Below are 20,971 nucleotides of genomic sequence, written 5' to 3'. Positions count from 1 at the left end.
CAAAATTTAAAAATCCCGCCTAAATTTAAAAATTCCCGCTCATGGCTGTCGAGCCGGCTCGCGAGTCGGCTCGAGCTCGTTTACAGTGAGACGAGCTCGAACTCGAGCTCGCTTTCCAACTAACGAGCCGAGCTCAATAAGGGCCTAAACTCAACTGGACTCGACTCATTTACAGCCCTACTTATAACCAAATTTAGTGCAGTATAAATAAGAATATTAATATGAATATATAATAAAATTGGAAAAGCAGGTAGTAGAAGATGACCTAACAAATAGAATGGTAGAGTTTAACAAAAGATTATTCACGAAAAATAGTTGAACAAAAAGAGAAAGTAAACTCAACACCAACATAACACTCAACATGATGAAGGAAGAGTAAGGACTCATAAAGTCAACACAAAAAAATTAGCATATAACCAATGATGAAATCAAGATAATCATTGGTGTCGATGCATCTCGTCCTGTCTTTTTGAAGATTGCTCCACATAGGGGTGGTAATATTTGACCCACTCGGACCCGACCCAAATTATTGAAAATATAGGACACTGACACGGGTTGGACATGGCATTATAATTTTTATATTTTACAAATAATATATAAAAATGAATAAGTATGCCATTAAAAATAATTTAGAAATAATAAATCATTTAACTAGAATTTGTGCTTAAAATGACTAATATTAGGATGACGAGAGTCAGGAGTCGATAGCGTGTATCAAACATTGAAAGAGGAGACGACAATATTGTCAAGAGTCGAGCATCAATACTATGTAGTAAGTATTGGACGTCGATGTCAAGAGGGCGTCTGTCGTCGATGTAGAGAGGGCGTTGGTCGTCGATGTTAAGATGATGTCAGGCAAAGATGAGCTGCCAAGTTGTGGGTGTAGAAATTGCTAGCGTCGAGCATCAATATCAGACTTTGATATTGAGATGACATCAAACATTATTCTGAAACCAAAGTCGCAACCCGCCAAAGAGAAATGAAAATGAGAATATTCGATGAATGAGGTTTGAGTGCGGGCGATTGATTTGGTATTGTGGATAGGAAATAAGAAATTTATTTTTTCTATTTTATATAAATAAAAAGTTAAATGCAAGAAATTATATTTTTTAAAAAATAATAATAAAATAATTTAGACACGTGCCTCAAACACACTTGTCCAATTTATATTTAATATTTTTTAATCGAACATGTTTTTAACGTGTCGAAGGAATGTAGGATGCGTGTCATGTGAAATACAAGTCGGACACTAAACGCCTCTTTGAGGAGAAGTTTTGATGTATCATAGATGATGGTAATCCTACCCTAAAAGTTTTTTTTCAATTTAAGCTGCAGAGATTTAAAAAAATGAATATGTAAATTTGTTCCTGTCCGCAAGCAGGCCATAAAGACTAGGCAAACAAAAACATACTCGATAGTTCTGTGAGTTAAGAGGTAAACAATAAACCATACGCCCTCCCCCTAGCGACATGAAACACATCAAGAAGGAAAAAATATGCATTATATATATAATGCTCATAATTATGCTTCCTACAAAAAAAATTAATAAAGCTATTTTAACTTTCAACAATGTCTTCAATATATTGAACGAGCAATAGCGTATACAAAAACAAAAGGAAAAAAAAAAGTATTTTACTATTAGATTTAGTGTTCTAGGAAATGAAAAAAAAAAAAAACACAGGCAGTGCAAGTTAAATCAGACAAACTAAATCAAAACAATCAAATAGACAAAATGTTCTTCCTGCCAATGTTTGAGCATTACCACAGATCCATAATCATATAAAAAAACAGATAAATTTCAAAAGAAATATAATTCATGCCCGTGAAATCATCTATTTTTTAAATATGAACAACTCATTTGAACAACAAATTGAACAAGTTGGCAACAGTATCTCGCACCAATCAAACAAAAGGTAAACATAATGATCAAAGGATATAAAACAATATCAGCGACATCTGGAAAAAAGTGGAAGCAAATCTATCTGTCGCAAGTAGGCCTTGTGGGTTTGGAGAAGCTAGTGAGGTAGGTGGAGTTTGATGGGCGAATAAGGTAGCAGCTGCTGGTGGTGTTGGAGAGGCTGCTGCAGTTGGTAGGGCTGGAGCGGTGAGTGTGATTGGAGAGGATATGTAACCATCCGAATTTTTGAAAATAATTTAAAATGAAAAAAATCTGAATTTCTGTTTGAATTGCAGCACAGTAGAGAGAAGGGGAGAAAGAAGATTTTTAGCGGCCAGATCGCTTTGCCACTTTTGTAGAAATTTCTTAGATAACTCTAGGTGATTCTAATCGAAATTTCTCAGATCACTCTAGGTGATTCTAATCATAACTCGGTTTTAAAAAAACAAATTGATTTTAATTATTTGATTCTCCCTAAAACTAATTTTATTGCATTTTCTCGGGATTTATTGAACTTTTACAATTAATTATCCATGGCATTTTTTTACTGTAACATTTATTGAATTTTCTCAGGTAAAATGGAAATAACATTATTTTGTATTGTTTCTACTAATTGAATAACTGATATTTTTACTGTAAGCGTATAATTAATACAAGCATTGGAAATGAATGTTAGTATGTGGTTGAGAAATAATTGGTCGCTATTATTGTTATAGTATTGTGATAATGTGTAAAGACAAGTAAAAGTTGGTTTCAGAGATGTTCGCTGAAGACTTACTGACTTATACAGGATGGCGGGCCGAGGGACTTTCCTTTAAATACTATGGTTTGGTGTTATCATTTGCTGATTCACGTGATATTGATTGAGAGTTATTATTATGCCAACGGGCAAAGAGTAACGACTGCGTGTACTGAGCCAACGGGATATTGATACAAATTATTGCTTACTGAAAAAACAACACTCAAACCAAAACTTCATACTTGTTTAGTATGACTACTAAAATACATATTATTGATTCATTGTTATTGTTATCATACGATTTTACTTTTTTACTATTATTGTTTATTAATTTATTGTCACTGTACAGATTTACTGCTACTGCAATGCCTTACTGTTATTGCCATGGATTTTACTAACGACATTGTACTAATATTGCTACCGATACGGACATCGATACCGTTCGATATTACTATTGATTCACTCTACTGATTAATGATATTGATTCACAGTACTAATACAGAGCATGTGATATACTTAACACATAATTAAGATACTAATTTGATACATATATAGAATAATTGGATAACATGTGTACAGTATTATAAGTTTTACTATATTGATATGATTCTGGCAATCTTTACCGATGCTTTGATTTTACCGTTTTATACGATTTTTTTATTGATTGATAGCATTGATACAACTGCTTTATCGATTCGATGACCATATTGGTTTCCCCATTGTACTACTTTATTGACTTTCGTATTATATTGTTTTATTGGTTACAACTTTTACTGCTCTTACATGTGTATTTTATTGTTTCTGTATCAATTCATAATCATATGATTGTTACTACTATGAATTGAGTAACGAGAGACATACTGCTTCTTTATCGTACTTTGAGTCAGTTGTAGGATTGAATGATCTACTGTGCTTTTTAGCTCATTATATATGGTTTAAATGAGTTCACGTTAGAACAGAGAATCAGAAGTGTGATGATCAAGATTCTCCAGGTTTATTATTATTTTATTTCTTTCTATTTTATTGTTATTATTTTGTACTCAGAACTGGAAAGATATGTCGTAATTATATAAATCATAAGTACCATACATAATTTTTTTAGAAAATGAATACATAAATATATATTAATATTTTGATGAATAATTCATTTATATTGGTATTTATATTGATAAAAGAGATAGCTCTGGTTATTGTATATTAAAAATAAAAGAATAATTCTTCCAAATTAAATTTTAAAACATATGGTGTGTAATGTGGTTGATAGAGATGGAGAGTTTGGTAGTGTAGTAGAGTTGGGGTTAAAAGGGAAGGTGAACTTTTGGCTATCATGCAGGAACTTTTTGTTCAATCACAATTTGCTTTATTTTCTTATCATTAGCATGCATGTTTTCCTTGATGATTGTGGGATTGGCGAAATGAAGCATGTGGAAAATAGTCATGATGTTGAGTAAGCACGCAATTTATATATGATTTGTAATGTTTCCTTTGTTGAACACACAAAGCATATGATTCATCAAATTATTGTTCCAAATGTTTTGAGTTCATGCTTTTCCAGTAAGACGCATATATCTAGTCCGAGAGTAAGGTAACCAGTCCCGGAACCCAAAAACTTTGGAGGCTCTTCATTTGTTCCATTTTCTTTCTCTCACTAGAGTGTTTTAGAGAGAGAAGCTTTGGGATGGGAAGAGGGGGTGGCCTTAGGTCACCTCCTCCCAATGGGGGGAATGGTGGTAGGAATGGCGGCAAGAAGGAGGGAAGAGTGGGAAATCGGTGGCAAGTGCTCGCCGACGAGGAGGCCGGCGGTGGGGAGCCGGCGGCTGCAGCTCCTAGGGGCGGCTTTCCGTCCAGATCTCCGGGCATTGGCCGGTCTTTGGCTGCCCCTAACAAAGGCTTGGCTCCTCCTAGTGCTCGGGAGGACAAGGGCAAGAGAGTGGCCGGCAGTGCACGGCCAGGGAAGGAGAATGACTGTGCGGCTACCCTGGTGGATGAGCTGCAGGGGACGGGAGCTGCCTCAATGGTGAAGGAGCCGGCTACCAAGTTTACACCCAGCAAGGGTAAGTTTGCGCTCGGGATTGCTTCCCCAATCTCCAAGCCCGTGGCTGTTAGGGAGCTCATCATGAGCTCCATTGGGATCTCTCCTCCTGCGGTGACTACCCTAGCTGGGACGAACGGAAAAAGTGTGGGGACGGGCTGTGCGGCTGAGGCGAGTGACTGCAGCTCGGGACAATGCTCCCCCCGTGAGAGCGTCTACAGCTCGGAGGATGGGCAGAGTGCGGGTTCTGAGCGGGAGGCTCATGCCGCAAGTGATATGGAGGATGACAAGGCAAGCAGTCCACGGGCTGGGGCTGATATGGCGATGGCTTCGGAGGTTGACCTGGACTCCGACCGTGGCAATGAAGATGCCATTGATATGGCTGAATCGGGTGAGGCTTCGGGAAACCATACCGAGATGGATGAAGACCTGGCTACGCGAGCTGAGCTACAGCTGCGGGCGCTTGAGGCGGCAGTCCAGCCGGCCGCTCGGGCGTGTAATTCCTGGGCGGATTGCACGGAGCTTCATGACAGCCCGATTTTTGATCCTAATGTGAATGGAGATGAAGGAATGATGGAAGGGGGCTGTAGCAATCCCAGTAGTTTTAGGCGTGAACTCCCTCAAGGTTCAGCCAACACCGGTTGTGAAGCTCCTGAATTATGCTCACAAGGTGTTTGTCACAATGCCCTCAAGCTTCCAGCAACCGCAGCCAGGCAAACGGAAGAATCCCGCAAGGAGGCTAGCCATTTGGGAGGAACGCCAACTAACCCGTTTGCTTGGAATAGAGTTCAACTTGTTCCAATCTCCAAGCTTTGCAAGGAATCTTTTCTCGGCAAGGATGGCAAGTCGGTTGACCCTGAAATTGAGGCCGTCCATAACAACATCGCCAAGCTTGAACGGGCAATTGTGGCTAAGGTAATGGGACGACGCATTGCCTTCCCTTACCTTTTAACCGAGCTCAAGAAGAGGTGGTTTCATTTTGGCGAGTTTGATATAGTCACTATTGCTCCCAACTCGTTTATTTGCATTTTTGGGAGTTTGGAGGCTAGGGATGCTGTGCTTTCAAGTGGACCATGGATTGTTGGTGGCAATATTATTGGGATGGACAGATGGTCGCCATCGGCTACTCCTAACTCACTACATGGGTTACACTCTCCAATATGGATTAGACTTCCCCAGTTACCCCTTATGTATTGCTTTTTCTGCAGGTTTAGACTTTAGGGTGAACCTCCCTCAAATAGAGGGGATGCTGTCAATTTTTTTTTCAGGTGCTACAGGTTTCCGGCGGCTAACCGGCGGTTTGGCCGCCGGAAACTACGATACCGAACGGACAAGATAAGTCGTCGGTTATAATATTACACCGCCGGTAATTACCGGCGGCTAACCGACGGCCGTCGGCGGTTCTACGATGGACACCCGACGGTTTAAACCGTCGGTACTACCGACGGCTATAACCGCCGTCCACCGCCAGTAAATTACCGGCGGTCTAACGGCGCCGTCCGGCAGTCTACGAACCAGACGCCGCCAGTTTTAAACCGCCGGAAAACCGCCGGTAACGTGACCGACGGCTTACCGGCGGTTTAAATATCGGCGGTCTAACCGCCGGCAAACCGACGGTTAAAATTCCGGTGATTACCGGCGGAACAGCCGCCGGAAAACCGCCGCAAAAATAAATCGCCGGTAACACGCCGTCGGAAATGGTTTCCTACGCCATTTTTTCCGACGGTTTATAAACCGCCGTGAGACCGCCGGTACCATTAAAAACCGTCGGTAAATCTAGACTAACCGCCGAAAAAAACCGCCGGTTTTCAGCGTTTTTCCTGTAGTGTGTAGTAGAGTTGGGGTTAAAAGGGAAGGCGAACCTTTGGCTATCATGCAGGAACTTTTTGTTCAATCACAATTTCCTTTATTTCCTTATCATTAGCATGCATGTTTTCCTTGATGATTGTGGGATTGGCGAAATGAAGCATGTGGAAAATAGTCATGATGTTGAGTATGCACGCAATTTATATATGATTTGTAATGTTTCCTTTGTTGAACACATAAAGCATATGATTCATCAAATTATTGTTCCAAATGTTTTGAGTTCATGTTTTTCCAGTAAGACGCATATATCTAGTCCAAGAGTAAGGTAACCAGCAAAAATAAAGAGAGACGTGAGTAGTATTACATTCCTTTCAATCAAAGCAATGCATGTTAGATTAACTAAACTTGGATGCCATTATCTGATGCATAACAATGTGCTGTGTGAACACCGTTGGAAGTACACAATTGTGACTAATACAACGATTAGGATGCCGGTTGGATGCCAAACAGCTATCAGCCACAGTGGCCGCAGGAAGCGGGAACACAGCTGTGAAGACTACAAAGACTAAAAGATGCAAGCAGGGTGCAGTGAAGTGAATAGGGTGTTACCAGGGTGCGAGCAGTTGCAAATAATGTAATAAAAAATGTTAGGAACCCGTCAGACAATATGGCTATCCAACGCCCAAGGCGTTAGGCACTACCCTAGACACTACCAAGTGAAGTGAGGTGCTGGCAAGAAAGAAACTATTTCAGCTAATAAATTGATTTCAATTATAAAGACGCCTTTTGAATAGTATAAAATAATCATTACTTTAAACTATGTTAACAAAAATAATAAATTTTCAATTTTTGCTACATTCCAAAATAGAAACTCGTGATGAATAGATAAAATTATACAAAAGCATGCAAAAGACATTTATTTAACTTAAATAGCTAAGGATCTACTTGGGATCACTTTTATTTTCTGTTTTTTTGTTTGTTATTTTTTTAAAAGAAGTTTGCTTACAGTGTATTTTATAATTTTTTCTTTTTTTTCGTGGTTTTTTTCTATTTTTTTTTTTTTTTTTTTTTTTGCTTTCTAAAAAAATTAAGTTACTTTTAAAAATATTTAAAAATAGGTTTAAAGTATTTTTCAAAATAACTCCATTATCGACTGCCACCACTATCATTGTAAGCAACAATTGCCATCATCATCACTTTGCAAGTGACCATCGCCACCACCAAATAAATCAACTTGGTTGATATTCAATAATAACAAAAGCAGATTTTTCATATATACAAAATATTTTTATTTCATGCCAAAATATAAACAAAATAAAATAAAAATAAATAAAAAAATTAATCTCAAATGATCCCAAGCTACATAAGCTCATCGCATGTAAAACATCAATCATTTATCCTTCATTACCATATGTTTCATATTCATCATCTCTCATACCAACTTCATCATGAGAATCATTATAGTTCATCTCTTCCTTTTTAGTCCTGAATCATATTCTTCCTTAAGTTTCAATATTCTAAAACTTGAAGGCCTTGTGACTACATTTGATCAAACTTGTTCTTCATTGTGCATCATTTTTTCAAAGGTTTGTCGCTCTTTTGCATCACCTCATGTTAATTTTTAATTCTATAACTTATGTAATTTTTAATATTTGAAGTATTAGCACTCATATCTCTAATCAACGCGAAGCATTTACATTATTGTTTAGTGCCTTAAAGTAAGGCACTCGAGAATAGTGCAATGACACAACAGATTGTGCACTTTTGTAAAGTGGCTTGTGAATAGCAATAGGCAGCAGTAGCATGCACAAAGGTCAAAATGCAACAAGCCACAACAAGTACGCATTGACTAGCAACGTTCACAGATGTGAAGGCGGGACTATAGTAATGTAGCAACGACTAGTGTGCATGACAGGCAATATCAAAACATGGCAAGCAAAACCACTACAACAACACAAATGCATACAACCCTCGTTCTCAGCCACTTCACCAATTCTATAGTTTCTTCTCTCAATCGCATGTAAGAATGTATAAACTTGGCACGTCCACAATCGCATCCTTTAATCACACTCGTTTCCCTTGACATATAAGCAATGCTTTGAATCATATATTTTGCAAATAGCAACCTGATAGGAAATACTTTAGTTTGCAAGTAAACCTAAGGGAAGTACTTGAGTTCGCAAGCAAACCTAACAGTAATTTGTGAAAAATAGCAAGAGAACTACTGATTTCAAAGGGAAATCAGCACTACGATGCAGAATTTTCAAGAAATAGGAGAGAAAAACACAAGCAAACTTCTTTTATTCAATCCACGAACAAGAAAAACAATAAACGACACATGTTTCTTCAATTCGAGAGGAAGAAACGACTTTACAAATCTCTAGCCAAGCCTAAAGACCAAAGGAACAAACCCTAAATCTCAAATTTGATTTCAAACTCAAGATAAAACCCTAATTCTACCATTAGCAACTAATTAAAGCCAAAGGAGAAATACAAAATCCCTAAACAGTCCCTCATTCAAATATTTCCCTCCAAAGCAATTATTAATCAAGGTGTGTGCCCCATAGGAGTAGCCGGCCCCTTCCCTCTCCTTTACTTGGGCCGGCGGCTGTAGTATAAAACCGGTACACCAAGGACCGGTTCAATAGGGATAGCCGGCCCCTCTTGGGCCGGCCTAACACAACCCAAACCCAAATCGCCCACCCAATCAAACAAGTCGGAGTAGGAATTGAAAGTGCGATTAATGTCTTACCCATAAAAAATATTATTCTAAGATAATGGTGGTGGAACATTGGTTGGTGATTAAGCATTATAACAAATGATTTACCAAGACCTGGATGAAGATTGTTACGGATTTACATCAAGTTGAGGCTTTATTTGGCTCTATTTGTTAATTATTAAACAAAGCACAATAGAGCCTGAATTAGTTTCTGAGCTATAAAATCTTATGACTATTCATTTTGCTGATCAGCGAGTTGAACACAAATAACAAGCACAGTCGGTACCATCAAATACATCAATACTACTCAATTGATGGTTCTGATTCATGGAAAAAGTATTTTGATTTTCACGTTGCAATGTCCTTCAAGATGCATAGAACTTCAATGTCCTTCAAGATGCATAGAACTTAATATATACGATTTTCATAATGTTTTTTAATAATAAATATACATTTCAATATTTAATATTTTTACATATCAAATTATTATAAAACTAAATATAATTTAACTGAAGACCACAAAGAAATATTTTACTTGTTTATCAAACAAATAAAAAGTTCTTGTTTAATATTCAGCATGCTTAATTAACAAACGAATTAAACATCAACAATTATTAAATAGAACATGTGGTATTCATGAACATCAAGCCTTTTTAAAACATCTAATTTGAGTTGAAAGTGAAAATAAGTAGGATGGGGACAAAAGAATCAACTACAAAAGACTTAGCTAACACAATGAATAAGAAAAAGAACTGAATCAAGATAGATGTTCTCATTTGGTTAAAAGTTAACTTGCATTACATAGATAATTACCTCTAACCATTCTTCAACATAAAATCTCAATGATAGCCTCCAATCACCAGAAAACATAGGCACAACAATTTCATCAAATAAGTATTATCCTTTGCACGAGAAATTAGGGTATCATGGCATCCCTAGTTAGCTTGTACTCCGTCACGTCAAGACTACAAAGACAACCATCTTATCATCTCTCTTCCAAGTATAAGTGCATTTAATTGAAACTTCATGATGCATTTTATTATTTGAAAGATTAATGGGGAATCAAAAGAGGATGCACCATCGAAATTTGGTTTGCAATATGTTTCAACCTTCTATCAAAAGCCCTGTTAGAGGGGAAGAGCTTAAGATGAGGCACTAACATCATTCTTTTGAGCTAAATGTGAGCAGTGCTACAATAGAACTGGAGATATTTAAAGCAACAAAATTATACTAACCAAACTAAGGTCTCTAATCCACAACAGTTTAGTGAATATTTGGGATACTTTGTGCCACTTTGTCCAATGACATATCACGAAGACAAGCAAATCGACAAGAATCCAAATGCACAGATCAACAACCCCTTGTCAAAATCCAGTACTATGCTGATGGGATGTCGAACTTAATTGCAACGCTGAAGGAAGGTTCAGGTTAGTGTACAAGGCATGATCATAATCAAGAAGAATCCAAGCTAAATCATAGTTTTGAGGGAGTAAGTGATGTAGAACGGAAGGAAAAAAAGGGGACATTTGAGATTTGAATTTCTTGTTTTAATTGAGATCAAAATAATATTAGGAATAATTAAATCAAATCAAATCCAATTAGAAACCTAATTTGATTTAATTTAAGTAACTTTCCTAAAATAGGCTATCTTAAATTAGGAAAGTATTTCAAATTCAAAATTACTTAGAATTTGAAATCAAATATTTTCCTAACTTAAATTATTTGATAAAAGAAAAGTAATCGGGGGAGGGGCCGATGGAATTAAAAGGGGATTAGAGGTTATGGAAAGAGAATTGAAAAGAACATTGATTAGAACCTTAAATTATGGAATAATATTTAAATCACATCCAATTAAATAATTAACTGGACCTAATTCAAATACTTTCCTTAAATAAGAATCCTAATTTTAGAAACAAAATTCAAATTCATATTAATTTAAATTTTAAATTTCAATTTGTTACTAAGTTAGAAGGGCTAAAATAGGAAAGGGCTTTGAATGTGAAGGGAGATTTGTGGAGCCAAGGGGAAAAAAGGTGGGCGGCGGTTTGGTGAGACCGGCAGCTAGGGAGGTTGGCGGGGGGGTGTTGGAGGTGGAGCTAAGGCCGTGGGGAGGGAGAAGGGGAGGCCGGTTTTGTGGAAGTGGAGGTTTATGGGAGAATCGGCCGGTGGAAAGTGGGGGATTTTGACTGGCGGTCAAGGGAGAAGGAGAAAAGGATTTAGTGAAAGAAAAATATAACCGCGAGCCCGGACACATCATGCAGCTGACGGGTACTACGTTGCCCTTCATCAAGAGACTTTAGGTCACGAGCCTGGACACATCCTAAGGCTGGTGGAAGCTACAAATTCCTCTCATAAAAATCTCACCCAAGGTTCTTCCCAAAGAACACAAGTGCAAACATAAAATCTTATTAATCATCTCACATTACATTACACAAGCAAGAGCCTCTATATATAGGCCTAAGAAACTAAAACAAGACACATATGCCCTAGGGCTTACATAGAATGACCCTCTTAAGGGTAAAAAGAGAAAATTCATAATAAAAAAAATTACAAATAACAATTAAGATAATGTGGAATAATCTCGGTCGTCGATCGTCGTCTTCTCCTTTGAAAATCTTCATGATCGGATGTCCGCATCATTCTCCCGAGGTGGAAAAGAGCTCGACTCCATTGAGTCCGCAATCCATGTAGCCATGCTCTGATACCAAACTGATATAGAACGAGAAGGAAAAAAAGGGGACATTTGAGATTTGAATTTCTTGTTTTAATTGAGATCAAAATATCATGAATAATTAAATCAAATCCAATTAGAAACCTAATTTGATTTAATTTAAATAACTTTCCTAAAATAGGCTATCTTAAATTAGGAAAGTGTTTCAAATTCAAAATTACTTAGAATTTGAAATCAAATATTTTCCTAACTTAAATTGTTTGATAAAAGGAAAGTAATCAAAGGGGAATTCAAATTTTGGAGGCAAAAAGAGAGGGGGGGGGGGGCGACCGATGGCCAAAGGGGATGAGAGGTTATGGAAAGAGAATTAAAAAGGACTTTGATTAGAACCTTAAATTATAGAGTAATATTTAAATCGCATCCAATTAAATATTTAACTGGACCTAATTCAAATACTTTCATAAAATAAGAATCCTAATTTTAGAAACAAAATTCAAATTCAAATTAATTTGAATTTTAAATTTCAATTTGTTACTAAGTTAGAAGGGCTAAAATAGGAAAGGGCTTTGAATGTGAAGGAAGATTTGTGGAGCCAAGGGGAAAAAAGGTGGCATGCGGTTAGGTGAGACCGGCGGCTAGGGAGGTTGGCGGGGGTTTTGGAGGTGGAGCTAAGGCTGTGGGGAGGGAGAAGTGGAGGCCGGTTTTGTGGAAGTGGATGGGGAGAATCGGCCGATGGAAAATGAGGGATTTTGGCCGGCGGTCAAGGGAGGAGGAGAAAAGGATTTAAGGAAAGAAAGATACAACCAAGAATATCAGACACATCCTGCAGCTAACGGGTACTACGTTGCCCTTCACCAAGGGACTTCAGACCACGAGCCCGGACACATCTTGCGGCTAGTGGAAGCTACGAATTTCTCCCATAGGAATCTCACCCAAGGTTCTTCCCAACGAACACAAGCGCAAACACAAAATCTTATTAATCATCTCACATTACATTACACAAGGAAGAGCCTCTATATATAGGCCTAAGAAATTAAAACAAGACACATATGCCCCTAGGGCTTACATAGGACGACCCTCTTAAGGGTAAAAAGGGAAAATTCATAATAAAAAATAAAAATTATAAATAACAAATTAAGATAAGGTGGAATGATCTCGGCCGTCGATCGTCGTCTTCTCCTTTGAAAATCTTCATGATCGGATGTTCGCATCAGTAAGAATGAGGCAAAATAAGATTCTTAAAGATGTTGGGGAGTATTGATTCCATCAAAGGTCAATTCTGAAGATCAACAGGCCAAGCTTGACAATGATCTTTATGACAACAAGCAAATATCTCAAATAGCAGCCCATGCACAATTATGATTTTCAAGGAACCTTGTTTAAATTCTCATGCATGTTACTACATGTTACTAAAGGAAATATGGTTGAAGAGGGTATGAACCAAACCACCTCATTTGAAGAATTTCATAAGTAGAGTCCGATGAGACTGTTACTGCAACCAACTCAACAAGGACTAGAAAGCCAAGTACAATAAGGATATGATAATACAAGAATGGAAACAAGCAAATATACCATAAGGCAGCCCCAACATGATTATGTTTTCAAGGATTTTAACATGGTCAGACCCTCTATTTAACTTCTTATGCATGTTACCTAATGCAATCTTGGATATTGAGGGTAGACCACCTCATTTGAAGAAATTCACAACTACAGACAAGTGAGGTTGTTAATGTCAAAGGCTTAAACAAAACCATTACCCCAAAGGAGCACCCACTGGGGGTCCCTAAGATTCTTACTCTTTAAAAAATTAAAAAAAAAAAAAAAAGAAATCCTTAGATCGACCTTTTTTCGGAAGAAGCCCTCATCAAAATCCTAAAATTAGACCAACAGCTCAATAAACCAATTTGATCTAATAAACAAGGCCCTCATGAAATATATATATATATATATATATATATATATATATATACATACATATATGTGTGTAAGATTGTGTGTGAGAGAGAGAGAGAGAGAGACTATCATAACTATTTAATTTCTAGGATTAATGTCTGAAAGTTTATTTCAAACCAAAATACCCTACTTTTGAATAAATAGGCAAAACCCTCACCGAGCACTGCTATGCAACATTTTGATCATACGAGCTCTACAACAATTTGTCTCCCAATTTCATTTTCTGTTTCCAGCATGCGTGTTTGAGCTGCGACAACTTTTCACGGTGACAGCATATCTATATCAAGAAAGCTCATAATGTATTTGTTTGATTTGTTTAGGAGAATATTGAATATAGCAAAGGAAGAAGGCGGTCGCAAAAATAAACCCTAAACCTTGATGTCTATAAATATAATATAAAGTCAAACGCTTTTAGATATGATATTATTAGAAATATCTTCAAACAATGATCGATTACTATTCTAGATTTTTGGTACTGTACATAAATTAAGCAGGCAAGTTAGGCTTAAGACTAACAAAATAAGGTTAGAGCAAAAATTGGATACTCTGACAACTATTGTCTAGAGATAGATAGAAATGGAAGAGCAAAGTATGAAGGAGCATGACGTGGAGATGGAAGAGGTGGAGGATGAGGTTGACACATGGGATGTAAACTAGAGGTGTCAAAACGAGTTGACGGATCAGGTTAGGGTTCGACCCAAAATAGACCAAACTTGAATCCAGTCAACCCGAAACTACCTGTTTAATAAACAGGTCAAAAAGACCAACTCGAACCCAACACGCTAGCAACCTGAATAATCCAAACCCAACACGTAACCCATTTGGTTTAAAAAAAAAATTAACCTATTAATTATCAAATTTAAAAGATTTGATCAAAAATAAGATTATACCCAAAAATAAAAAAAAAAACTAAAGAAAAAATATATTAAACATATCATTTTCGAATCAAAAGATGGTTCTCAGGTTAACTCGAATCCTACTCGTTTAATAAATTGGTAGAAAAACACAAATTCGAGTCGGTTATCAAATAGGTCAGCCAAAACCCAAATTTTTTAGATCAAGTCATCATTTACAGTTTGACATCCCTAATGTAAACCCATCACTTGTCATTATGCTTCAAGATAAATAAGACAAGAATGAGGAAGTTGTAATCTCATTTAGGGGTGCAACCAAATCAAGCCGGTGCGGGCTCGACTCGTTAACAAGCTCATGAGTCGAGCTCACGAGTTGAGCAGAATTTTGAGCTCGTTGTATAATTGAACTCGAGTTCGATCCAACCAAAGCTTAGCTCGATTGCTCACGAGCCGGCTCGAATGCCTAGCGGGAACCCAAAATATCAAGCAAGACTCAGGAAGGCAGAAGGTGGAAGGCGGGAACGTGAAATGTCCGGCGAGAACGCGGATGCCGGGCGGAAACTCAAGTTCAGACATGGGACAGAGTTTGAACATGGGCGAGAGCGGAGGGAGTTCAGACTTCGGATGCAGGATTCGGCGGGATAGAGGTCTAACACGATCACACGGGATAGAGGTCGAACGCGAGACGCAGGACGGAGTTCGAACGCGAGCGTGCTGGGAAGCAGAAGAGGACGCAACGGAGCTCGCATGTGTCGAATTCGTTTCAATGGCACGAGCCGAGCTCGAGCTCGACTTTTGAGATCAACTCGAATTCGACCTCGAGATTTGGCTCGTGAGTCGAGCTCGACTCATCTCGTTTGCACCCTAACCTTATCTCTTATCATTGTACCTTAAAATGGGAAGGCCGAGAAGGCAAGAGATGTAATCCCATCTCGAGCTATTATACCTCCAGATAAGGAGATCAAGAAGGCAAAGGATATAACCCCATCCCTTGTCATTACACATAAGAGTAATGTATAATTGATCGGGCAAAAGAAAAAGCCAAATAATAGCAAAAGATAATTGATTAGGGATTTACAAATCTATCAGAGAAGAGGCACAAAGCCAAAAATTCATGGACCATTGATTTACTTTGCCCTATAGATTAAGAATAGCTATTTATCTTCAAGTCTTGGATGTTATGATTAGTTTATAACTCCAAGGAGGAGCTAGGAGTGGGCACTGCTGATGCAATATTGTTTCAAAAGTTAAATACAATGATATTGTTGAATAGTAAGATGAAAAATATTTTGTTTCATTGAAAGTTTGAGAAATTGGTTCATTAAACTAACTTCAATTTTCATACAAGGGCATGAGTATGACGCTACACAAAGACCTATTGACTAGGCATAATTGTGTTGGATGAGTGATTTGATCACCGATAAAAATAGCAATTGTGATGCACAACAAGTCAGAAAGGAGAGACTCCTTCAAGTGGCCCAAAGAAGCTCTTATGTATGTCATTGGAGAGGAGAAAAAGTTCATAAAGCCATGGAAATGTGCAAAGTTCATATATTTTTTAATGAATTGGAACAAAGTTCATTAGATAAAATATAAAAGCTCTATGTCCACCAAGGTTATAATGTTGTATGTCCTGTACCTCAACGCACAGCTTGTAGATAATGATGAATCAATTATGTAGATGTTTCCCTAAGTTGTTTGGGCAGTCTCAGTTATTTGACAATAGATAAAGCAACTCTCCTCAAAATTTCAATGGAAGAACTTCCAAAAGTTGTCATAAGATAAGTCCATTGTTTAAAATTGCACAATATGAGGCCATGCACTCATGAGCTGCAACAACTTTCTGTCGACTGCTTCAACCTCCAGTCCACCACCTTCGCCGCAACCACTACCATCAGGTATGACTTGAAAGGCGCACACCACCACTGCATCCTCCTCTAAAAATTTTGGAGTATTACTCTTTTCTTTATTTTGATGACAAACATTTATGAAAGATGACTTTTATATGAAAAAGCAAATTGTGAGACATAGGACTCCAAAGGATGAGGCAGGGGAGAGACCAATTTGCTATGATGATGACTCAAATAAAGACCCCATCAGTGATAATAATACAGAAGATTTCTAATTTGTTGACAATTATTGCAATTTCTTTAGGAATTAAATGTGGATTAGTAGGGAACTTTGAAAGAAAGAATTTGAAGTTGAAGTTGATGTTATATGATACTTTTATGAAATTCATATATTTTATGTTATTTTGCTCTTGTAATATTTAGATTTCAATTATATTTCACATAACTTATCACTTGCCACTTTACATCTTGTACAATTTTTTTGTTTCAATTATATGTCAATTTGTAACTTTATAGTTCAATATAAAGTTAATATTGTCATCTTTTAACATCTTATTTGGGTATTATATTTAAAATCATTTTTAACATTTCTTTTCACTTTACGTAATTTTTTAATTTTAAGGCTTACCCCTCAAAATTCCTTGAGGCTTACACGCCGCCTTACGAACAAAAAATGCCTCAGTATCCAACTGCGCAATTTTAAACCTTGGATAAGTTATTTGATAATTTAACAAAAAGTAATTATAATTGAAACAGTTCTTGTATATATAGTTTGATGATTCATTTAGAATCATTTACATCTTATTTGCAATGGTGATTTCAAAGTACATACAAAAACACACATAAATACCTTATTTCAAAGATGAATCTTTTGAAAGATACATTTAATCATGTACAATTCTATAGGAACTATTTATGAGTAGATTTATTTCACAAGAATGTCAATCCATAAGTTCATTCAAATGTATATTGTATACATGGGTCCATTCAAATGTGCATTTCTTTTCAATTACACATCATACGTTACTTGGAAGGGAAGAGAAGTCTCAATTAATGAGACTTAGCAAGCACCATGAAATGAAAAAAGAAGGAAAGTGGATGGAGGTCTTTGCTAAGTTATGCATTAATCATGTTACTCCAGTTCATTATCATATCAACACAAAAGCACTTCATTGCCTTCTAACTGCCACAAGAGAACCTAACATCATCTAAGCAGTATCATTGCCATAAAACGAGTACAGGATCCCTTTGCATGAAAAATGAGGTATTGTGCTATCTATAGTCAACTTGTGGTATACCAATGATTGGCAAAAAGATGGCTTGTGTGTTAGACAACATCATCAAGCTCACTGGTGCATCATAATTGCATGACACAATGATGATTTCTTGATCATCTCTCACCCCATTGAGGATTTATAGTATGCTTTTTAGATGTAGTTTATTCTTTATTTAATCAATGAGGACTTATAAGGGGGATGCCTCATCCTAATTCAATTCAAACTACGGTGCAAAAACACTAACTTAAGGGTAAAAGAGGTGCAATCATCTTACATCATATTTTTTGTTGATCGAGTGAAGGGCCATTTTCAGAATAGATATGCTCAAAGCAACAAAGTTTTAGTAATCAAGGCCGAGCATATTGATCGACAACAAGCATAAACATAAATTTTTTGAAGAAGACAATGATAACCTTCCCCCACAGGAAAAGTAAAATTCATAATCAAGGATATAAATCAACATCTGTATCAAAACTCTAAGAAAATTCAACAAGAAAAAATTTCTTGCAAACTGATTATTTTGTCCTCGAGACAATTTCAGCAAAAGAAATTCCACATCTTCCAAGTCAAGTGGGTGCACTAGAAGATAAACAACACTTATTTCTTAGTATTGCTGAAGTGATCTATAAGTTCTGAAATGCTATCCTACGCACCGCCACTAACTAAACACTAAATAAGCTTTAAGCGTCACAGTTAGATAGCTACAAGAACCAGACATTCCTAGCAGCCTTTTAAAACAAATGCCAAAGCATGAACATCGGATTGATTTCCCAAAGTAATGGGAAAATTATAACAATATTTAAAAAAAAAACATAAGATTCAAAAATACATAAACTACAAAGGAACGGAAATTTAACCAAAAACTTTGAAGCAGATAGAATCACAAAACCTGGTACCTTCAAAAATCGGCCCCTCTTATTTTCACCAACATCAAAGTAAAACACCTAAACACAGGAAACCCACAAAGCAAAATCAGATTGTCCTGCGTCCACGAACGGAAGAATTCAGAACGCTCACCTTGGTGTCGAGTTTAAGCTCCTTGCTGAAGGCATCGCGCTCGTCCGTATTGACATAATAGTTAAACAGATCAAGGAACCAAACGATGCCGTTGACGGGAACGATGATCGTGGATCGCGTCGCAGAGGTCTTCTCAGAGATCTTAAGGTAGCGTCCACGTGGATTCTCCTTCAGATCAAAATAGAAGAGTTTGTGCTCGAACTGCAGCGTCTTAGACATCAGCTCCACGTCGCTTCCGCTCGCTGTCCCCTCCATCCTTTCCCCTTCACCTATCTCCTCACCTCAACCAGATTCTAAGCAGAGAGCAGAATAAATCACAGCAAAGGTAGGAAGAAGAACCCTAGCGGAAACACTAATTAGGAATGAAATTGGACATATGGCGGAAATTGGGAGTCGATAGACGATTAGGCTTAAGTTTAGGGGTGAGCGGCGACTTGAGGGTCGGAGCCATGGGGTTTGACCGGAAGCCATTGTTCACACTCGATTCGTCCCCTTTTTAACGCTTTCTATTTCTTCTCACCCGTTCCTTGCCTTTGTTCCCTCCCCGAATAAGCCGGGAAGCCCCTTTTTACAGCGCTAGAAGGTTAGAAATAGTAGAATTTCCTTTTAACTGCCGGCGGCCCATTGTAAAAGTAAAAAACTAAAAATATAAAAATGTTAATTTTGTACTTTTTTCCCGATAAAATTTGCTCACGGTCGGGGCTAACGTGCGTGGCGAATCCAGGAATAAATGCGGTTGGATTTGCCAGCATGGACAAATAATTTAATATTATTTTATTTTTATCAGGAAGATAAAAATAAATTAAAAAAATACTAATATTATTTTTTTAGAAGATTTTAAAAATAAGAAAAAATATATTACAAAATAAAAAAATGTTTTTCATTTATTTAAGTTTTAACTCTTCTAGCATTTTTAAAATATCTCAAAATAAATATTTAATGGTACCAAAAGAGCTTTAGTGTAATTTAAATGGTAAAACAGTTCATTTAAAATAAACAAAAGTTAAATTAATAAGAATAATTAATGATATTAATAATTCTCGTATTGTATAAGATACCCTTCAACATCTTTTATATAACATTTAATATTATATGACATAGAGTGTTTGAAACGGATGCATTATTATAAAATTGGTTATGAAGTTATTATTGGAAAATATAACATAAATATCATGTATTGTATCATGTATAAATACAATATAATATATCATATTATTCATACATATTGTATGTCATTGTATCAATCTTATTATATATATGTATCAGTCATGTCATATATTATCACATTAATTATGTAATTTGTCATATTAATTGCATATATAAGCAAGATAAGACATCTAGCATCTGTATTATTTTTTCTTGTATCCAGCCATATAGGCCAACTTTACATGAATTTGTTTCAATTATATCAATTTGTTGTCAGAAATCTATCTCATGTCACATATTAGAAGTCACAAGTCATGTGATTTTCATGCAAGAAGTCGACACTTCTTGCTCGTTGGTGTATCCTATCTGCATGGTGGATAATTATGAATAAGGATGCTAACGAGGACAACAATTACTTAAAATAGAAGAGATTATAAAATCTCTTAAATAAAAAAATAAACTGTTAAACATCGATGCACATTTTAATGTAATTGTTGATATTTCATTAAGAAATTTAAAGATTAAGTATGCTCATGTTGGAATAATCATGGGATGGTGATCTCCTAAGAAGTTACACCAACGAGATAAAATTTTAAGGTCAGTAAACCAAAGTGGATAATGCCTCAATAGTGAAGAGTTTGAGTTCCTCACGTTATCAAAATAATGAGAGTTGGAAATAGGTACATAAGTAGCATTTTAAATAATTGTGAAATAAGCTTTATTAGTTTGCCATCACTATGATTGCTACAATTTTTATTCTTGCAACATTATTTACCCCCTTCTACATTTTCTCACTTCTTGTTATTATATTCGCCCTCCTATTGCGCTATAATTTTCCTCATGTGAAGAGCTTCTCTTGGATTTATTGATTTTGTCATAAGAGGGTATCTCATCTTTAGACTTCAAAGGGAGGGCAAATTATTTTGTCCGGTGTCCATATTCATCCGGACACCAATAAAAACATGCCACGTCACTCAAAAATATCGGGGTCCAGTGCATCCGGATGAGGT

At 36.7% G+C, this 20,971-nt stretch overlaps 1 protein-coding gene across 1 annotated transcript in view; it reads right to left on the bottom strand.

Annotated features, from left to right (window-relative positions):
* Positions 1-19,301, bottom strand: part of LOC110115965 (transcription factor Pur-alpha 1) — a 23,913-nt gene extending 4,612 nt beyond the window's left edge. The window contains exons 1-2 of the mRNA XM_020849389.2: positions 18,816-19,301; positions 18,695-18,742 (exon numbers count right to left, since the gene is read on the bottom strand). Of these exons, the coding sequence (XP_020705048.1) occupies positions 18,695-18,742; positions 18,816-19,070 (303 nt within the window). The 5' untranslated portion in view covers positions 19,071-19,301. The remainder of the gene's footprint in view (positions 1-18,694; positions 18,743-18,815) is intronic.
* Between the last annotated feature and the right edge of the window lie 1,670 nt (positions 19,302-20,971).

Source organism: Dendrobium catenatum, unplaced genomic scaffold, assembly GCF_001605985.2.
Source record: "Dendrobium catenatum unplaced genomic scaffold, ASM160598v2 fragScaff_scaffold_594, whole genome shotgun sequence".
Lineage (NCBI taxonomy): Eukaryota > Viridiplantae > Streptophyta > Magnoliopsida > Asparagales > Orchidaceae > Dendrobium > Dendrobium catenatum.
Note: the sequence above shows the minus strand (reverse complement) of the source record. Positions and strands in the feature narration are given on the sequence as shown.